General features: G+C 37.3%; 1 protein-coding gene across 2 annotated transcripts in view; it reads right to left on the bottom strand.

The window, feature by feature from the left end:
* Nucleotides 1-5,730: 5,730 nt before the first annotated feature.
* The window catches only part of LOC126278293 (nuclear transcription factor Y subunit gamma-like), a 40,621-nt gene continuing 38,699 nt past the window's right edge, over nucleotides 5,731-7,652 (bottom strand). For both annotated transcript variants that reach the window (XM_049978304.1, XM_049978305.1), the window contains exons 7-8: nucleotides 6,360-6,488; nucleotides 5,731-6,274 (exon numbers count right to left, since the gene is read on the bottom strand). In XM_049978304.1, coding sequence (XP_049834261.1) covers nucleotides 6,197-6,274; nucleotides 6,360-6,488 — 207 coding nt within the window. In that variant the 3' untranslated portion in view covers nucleotides 5,731-6,196. The remainder of the gene's footprint in view (nucleotides 6,275-6,359; nucleotides 6,489-7,652) is intronic.

The following is a 7,652-nucleotide window of genomic DNA, read 5'->3' as shown; positions in this document are numbered from 1 at the left end:
TATGGTGTATTTAGGAAACATTGGACATGAGAAAATCAACTTTTGCTTTTCACACATGACGACATGAAAGCCATGGAGCAAAGAAATTAGGTGGATGCAGAATTTCATTACTTCTGAAAAGCTTTTGAGTGAGTATCACACCTACATTTCATTATGTAAGTATGACATTATGGGGTATTTAATGAAATTGGATTGAGGATTTCTTGGTTGGTTGAACAGGAGTAGAAACCCAAACAAAGCTCATCGGTCTCAAGATCCAAGATGGCAGAAACCAAGAGTGGAACAACACAAATAGCACTTCCATGCAAGGGAAAGGGAAAACAAATAGGTAAAGGGAATGTTGGGGCAGCAGGAAGAAGAACGAACAGGTGAGGGGTAGGAAAAAACTGCGAGAGTAGGAGTACCCAGAAATGCTATGTGCGTTGTGCACCAGCACTGTCACTGACCCTCCCTGATCCCCACGCCCAACAATTATCACAACACAATGGGATCATCATCCAGGGAAAGAAGACACAAGAAAAGGGTAAATGAAATTGTGCAAAAAAACATGCAAAATATAAGGAAAGAAGTGGAGGAAGAATCCAGCAACTGTTGAGGCAAGGCCAATGCTAACTGAGGGACTCCAATTCTGGAGGGAAATTCAAAGAATTAAAGCTCAGAGGATAAATTACTTTTTGAAGAAAACTGAGGACATCCTAACCATGTGAGGATTGTTTACTAACACCTGGGACAAGGAAGATGTGAGGGTATATTTAGAGTGAAGGGTCAAAAGGCAGGGGCAGTCTAGCAAAATATAGGTCACTCTGAGGGGACATGACTCAATGTGGAGTAAAAAACTTTGGGTCTTCGTATGACCGGTAGAAAGATGACAGAGGATGATAAGACTCCCGCTGAGAGCACGGAAGGGAAAAGATGCTGCAAAGGCTGGGGCCCCGTGGTAGCATAGCAAGAACCTGCCAAAGAGCGGCCAGCCCCCTGGCGTCCGTCCGTGTGTCGTCTATCTTTATAAATTTCATTCGTTGTTGTTATACAGAATGTTTGATGCTTCTGAAGCTATTAAGTAAATAAATAAATATCTCTCTACCATGTTTCTTTGTTTTAAGTATTTACTAATTCTTTTTTCTTTCAATGCCTCTCCTACCCTTTGCTGAAAAGCTATTCATATTTATATGTTTATGTATCTTTTGTTTAACTTAGCAACCTGTTGTTACTTACAAGCTCAGCATTAAACAATGAAATAACATTATCCATCAAAACTAGCCAGTACTGGTACCTGGATCTTGACAGTTAGTTCGTAACACACTTCTACAAAGACACTCTCTTAACTCAGCAGTTGAATAAACTTTTCCTTCTTTCAGCACGTGTGAGTTTTTCTTTATATTAGCTATCTTCTCACTTACCCTATGAGTAATACAGGATTTTTTAAACTTTATTTTGTATTCGTCTTGCATTCTGATGGGTGCTTACCACTCCGTCCACATATGTCTCAAGTACAGTTTTAAATAAAACTTCAGTTACTATACTGCAAAAGGTTTTGCAGACTTTTGTAAATGACCATTCACCTCATGTAGTAGTGTTAACCGAGCATGGTCTGAAATCTGAGGAAATTATTTACTTTAAACTAGATGGCTATTTCCTAGGAAATAGCTATTGTAGACAGCATCATAAAGGTGGTGGTGTATCAGTATTTGTTAGAGAGCAGCTCAAAGTAAATAAATTAAACCATCTAGATCTGTATAATAATGAAGACTTGACTGAAGTGACAGGCGTTTAACTCCATATCAACCCTTAACTCCTATAATCTTATGAATGCAGTAAATTCAGATACAAGAGTAACTCAGTATTATGTAGTCTATTCTACTACAAGTAGACTAAGTAAAGAGGTAAAAGATAGTATTAGATGCTAGAATGTGGACTTCCACTACTCAGACCATAAATGTCAATTTGTAGATTATGAACACACAAGCACCCAAGAAAGGACTCAGATCTTAGAACATAAAAGAATGCTTAAAGAGAAAAACATTAACGCTCTTAAAAGTAAACTAGAATCTGAGGAATGTCAACTAGTTCTTCAGCAAAAAGGGTCCGAATACTAATGGGACAAATTTTACGATATTATTTTACAATATCTTGATTTTTGCTGCCCAGTGAAAGAAATTAAGAAAGTAGTAACTCACAACCAAAATGTAAAAAACACCGGACTGACTCTTCCAGCTTACATGATTAAACTCGGGCAAAATATCGAGGATCTAAGTGTGCTATGTAAGTCAGCTAAATTGCAGATATTTAAGGATAAGTACTATCAAGCTAAAAAATAATTTCAGCAACAGCTCTCAAATTTCAGAAAACAGATCAGTCAACAAATATAGGGAAGACTTAATGGAATATAATAAATAGATATAGCAAAGCCACCCCTAAGTTAGATGCTCAAATAGACAGAACCCAACATGAAGGAAACCTTATTAATGATCATCTGGCTGGGATGGACTGAGTAGTATTATAATCAAAAATGCAATAAGGAATTAGTTGGAATAATTACCCATATAATGATCAACAGTAGTATCAGGGAGCACACATTTCCAAATATATTTAAGAAAAGTACAGTTAAACTTGTGCACAAAAAAAGGATCGAAAGAAGAGCTATCAAACTTCAGGCACATATCACTAATGTCAATTTTCGGTAAAATATTTGAAATTTTTTCGTTGACACAAATTATTGATTATTTCACAAAGAATAATTTACTAGCAGAAACACAGCATGGCTTCAGAAAGCATCACAGTACCATTACGGCAATTACCGAATTTCTCCACAAGGTGTATGATGCTCTGGATGAGGGAATGCAGACAGCAGGAATATTACTAGACCTTACTAAAGACTTTGACTCAGCGAACCATGAGCTACTATTAAGCAGACTGGAAACTTACAATATAAATGCCACATCCATACAACTACTGATTGCTTATCTAACCAATCGTAAGCAGTGTACAAACCTGAGTTACGAAATTAATGATCAGATAATACATTTCCAATCCAGCTATGAAACAGTAAAACAATGTGTACCTCAGGGTTCCGTATTGGGCCCTTTCCTTTTCCTGGTCTACATTAATGATTTAGAGGCACCTCTGTACTCACAATTAATAAGTTATGCAGATGATACTTAACTTTTGTTCTTTTGCAAACAAACTAATCACTTGACATTGGCTGCAACTGATGGCTAAAGTCAAATAACTACTTACTTCCATGATCAAGGTCTAAAAGTCAATATTATCAAATCCCAGCTATTACCATTTAAACTTGGTAATTCATACCAAACCTGTATTGATAATATAAGTGGCTTCAAAAAAGTAGACACTGACAAATGTAAATTTTTGGGGATATACCTAGACGAAAATCTTAGATGGGTAGACCATATCAATTTTGTATGCAAGAAAATCAGCAGTACACTGCAGTTAATTAGCAAACTATCAAAATTAGGCACATGAACAGAATCCTAACACTGCATAACAGAGCAATCAGGACCATGAATCGACTAGGATACAGAGATTCATGTAGGGAAACCTTTGTACAATATAAATATCTAACAGTATATTCCTTGTACCTGTACAAATTAATAACATTTTTTGTGGACCATAAAAATAATGAAACTAAGTGCTCTGATGTGCATACCCATAACACAAGACAAGATTGCTTCTTCAGAAACAGAACTAAACTACAGACAACAACAGATCATAGTCCTTGGATTAATGGCCAGATATGGTTTAAAAACTGCTAAGTGCTATAAGGTGCCACAGAGGTAAAGTATGCAAAAGGGAATTAAAATCATTCTTAACTCTCAAATTTTTGTACTCACTGAATGAATACTGATATTAAAATGTAGCTATTCCTAAATGTAGGCCAAACTCTTCTATCAATACCATGTACTATTCCGAGGTGATTTTAATTTATAACAACATGCTGTAAATTCAAATACCTATACTATGTAACAACTGGAATGTTGCATTATGAAGTACTTTATCATATATTGCCAAGTGCATCACCTGTAAATGCCTTCTTGAAAATGTGAACTGCAAATTCCTATTGTTTGTACAAAAATTTTATAAAAATGCTATGGTGTTTGCAAAAGTCACCAGTTGGTGACTATATACAAAACAAAAAAAAAAAGGATAATAAATAAAATTAAAATTAATAAATTCACAAAGTTACATAGAGATTGTCATCTACACAAGGAAAACACTTCACTAGCACAACATTCTCATGGAGATGATTATGCAGTTCCAGTGACATATTAGAAGAGAGGCTCTGTGCATCACATGATGCTTACTGCTAAAATTCTGAAAATGCACTTTATCACACGAGTAGATCAACATATTATTTCCTTCTAAATCTACATACATACCACACTCTACAAGCCATCGTATGGTGTATGGTGTCTTGTAACACTGTTAGCCATTTCTTTTCTTGCTCCACTCTCAGAGTGAGGGGAAAAGATCTGTCTATATGCTTCTGCATGGTCCCTACCTTATCTTTGTGATCATACCAAGATTAATCAGACAGTAAAATAACATAAATGGAACTTAAGACAGTATTATGAAAAGGATATATTACTACTCCCCATATAAAAGGATATACTGAGGCCTGCCCTCAGCCTCCTTCCCCCCTCCCCTCAACCAATCTCCCTAGTGCTCCTAGCTGCTCTGCCCTGTCCCCATCACATCCTTGCTTGCACCCACAAGCAGCACTTTACTGTACCTGCCCCATATCCCTACTCTATCCTTCCACCTCCCTGCCCTAGCCTCCTCCTTACCCCCACCATCCAAATTGCTTCTCCTGTCAGATGCAACTGCTCCCAGTCCGACCTCAGTGGCCATGTGTGTGTGAGTTGTGCTTGCATAAATGTGTGTGTTATCTAGTTTAGAAGAAGGCTTTTTAGCTGTAAGCTCACATGTTTAGCACATATTTTTGTAGTGCCTGTGACTCTACATTGCCTCTATATGGTAAGTAGCTATCTATCTTTTCATAATACTATCTTAACTCCATCCTGGATTTCCATTGTTTGATAAATTAAACTATGGTTCTTCTAACACACTATTAGAAAAGAATTTTTTATATCCTTTTTTCCCACACTGGCTGCTGTAATAGTATTACATTATGTACTCTCTGCCATACAACATAATAACTTCTAACTCCGTCCAAATAAGCCTTGGAAGGCTCAATGCTATCAACCAACTGCCAGTAGGCATAACTGAATGGGGATATAGAAGGGTGTGTAGTCAGTGTACTGCTTTCCCAGCTGTTGTCAGTTTTCATGACTGGAGTCGCTACTTCTCAGTAAAGTATCTACTCCATTGGCCCTGAGGGCTGAGTGCACCTCATTTATTAACACTGCTTGGCAAACACCCAGATGGTCGCCCATGCAAGTCCTAGCCAAGCCCGACAGGGCTCACCTTCAGTGATCTCACAGGAACTAGTGTTTCCACTGTGGCAAGGCTGTTGCCCATAGACAATAGTAAGGGTGTTTACAAAATATAAATTCAGATGTAGAAATTTTCAGTGTGTGTGTGTGTGTGTGTGTGTGTGTGTGTGTGTGTGTGTGTGTGTGTGTGTGTGTGTGTGTGTGTGTGAGCGCGCGCGCGCGCGCACACATCAGTCAGGGTGATAACTGCATTTCTCAATCAACCTAGAAGCTTACACCTAGCATCTTTACCTCACATCTTAGCTTAAACTCTAAATGGTTGTTATATGAAAACTTTTATTACAACTATACACAAAATAAATTACTGCACAATTATTGCATTTGGATGTTACATATGTAGATTGATCTGGACCTACAAATTTCCAGTTATTGCACATTCACACTCACACATGCATATACAATTAAGTAGAACATACTTTAAATGAAACACACTTCATTCCTTTTGTACAAAAGTCAAAAGTTGAAAACAGTCGTCATTTAAATATAAATAACACTAAACTCTTCGAATGAGCCAGTGGAACATGGGTGTGAGAATATTGTTTCCCAAGTTCGCAGTATGCTAGCATACAGGAATAACTATCGAGGGTAGCTGGTGGTCCCCAACATTCACGCGCATTTGTGGTCACAAATTTTAAAGTTCACAGCAACTTGATAGGTTTATTTGAAGTCTGTCCATTTCACTGTGGACAATTCACATTATAAAATATTCTGAGTGCCCTTAATTACTCATTTTCCCCATTTGTAGCATCAGCTGCTTGAGTCAGATAAACAGGCGTCCCCCCTCCAGACTGCGGGGCAACCTGTAACAGTTAATGAAGACACTTTAGTAAACATGTACAAGATCAAATTATATCACTGTAAGTTTGGTCAATAACACAAACAAACCTGTATGATCTGAGGCTGCCCTGCCTGCTGTATCGTCTGTAGTGGGGCCGTCTGAATTATAATTGGCTGATTTGTACCACCTTGCATCTGCATTCTTATCATTTGTAGTTGTTGCGGAGTTAACTGAATCTGTAAAATGGAACACACACAAATGAAGATAAGGAAACAAATAAATTCTAAAATAGTATACAGTACCACATGTACCGGTATGAAATGAGCATTAAGATAGAAATGTGTCGATAGGGAACATTTGTTGTGAATGAGCCTTAATTTTTTTTGTTTGGTTGGTATAACATCTGTCAAAGATATTTATTATACATCAAGTCATGGAACAAACAACATCATATGTTTTCATCGTGCTAACAATGTCGAATTTTGTATCAGAAAGTGATGATTTGCGGAAAGAATTAATTTTTTTGTTTTCATTTGAAAATAGTGCTGCAGAGTCGCATTGAATGCTTGTCAAGGCATATGGTGATCATGCTCTATCAGAAGCAACATGCAAAAGATGGTTTCGACAGTTCAGAAATAATGATTTTGATGTAAGAAATGAAGAACGTGGAAGATCACCAAAAAAGTTTGAAGATACCGAATTGCAAGCAATATTGGATGAAGATGATACTTCGAGCCAGAAGCAAATGATAGCAATGCTAAAATGTTGCACAACAAACATTTTCTGACTGTTTGAAAGCTATGGGAAAGATCAAAAAGAGTGGAAAATGGGTGCCACATGAATTGAAAAAGACAGATGGAAAGCCGAAAAACGATTTGTCAAATTTTGCCTCAAAGACATGAAAGAAAATCAATTTTGCATCAAATTGTTACTGGCGATGAAAACTGGATTTATTTTAAGAAGCCTATACAGGAAAAATCATGGGTTAATCTGGGCCAACCATCAACATTGACTGCAAAACCAGATCGAATCGACAAGAAGACCATGCTCTGTGTTTGGTGGGACCAGAAAAGTGTGGTGTATCATGAGTTTCTAAAACCTAGTGAAACTGTGAATACTAATTGCTACAGACAACAAATGATCAATTTGAACTATGCATTGATCGAAAAAAGACCAGAATGGGCCAGAAGCCATGGAAAAGTAATTTTTTTACACAACAATGCACCTGCACACAAAGCAAAACTGGTTCAAGATACAATCAAAACACTTGGCTGGGAGCTGCTACCCCACCCGCTGTATTCATCAGAGTTGGCCCCTTCCGACTACCATTTGTTATCATCAATGGGACACGCATTAGCTGAGGAACACTTTGATTCCTACGAATTAGTTGAAAATTAGGT

Source organism: Schistocerca gregaria, chromosome 6 (assembly GCF_023897955.1).
Source record: "Schistocerca gregaria isolate iqSchGreg1 chromosome 6, iqSchGreg1.2, whole genome shotgun sequence".
Classification (NCBI taxonomy): domain Eukaryota; kingdom Metazoa; phylum Arthropoda; class Insecta; order Orthoptera; family Acrididae; genus Schistocerca; species Schistocerca gregaria.
The sequence above is the reverse complement of the archived record's forward strand: the minus strand, read 5'-3'. Positions and strand labels throughout refer to the sequence as shown.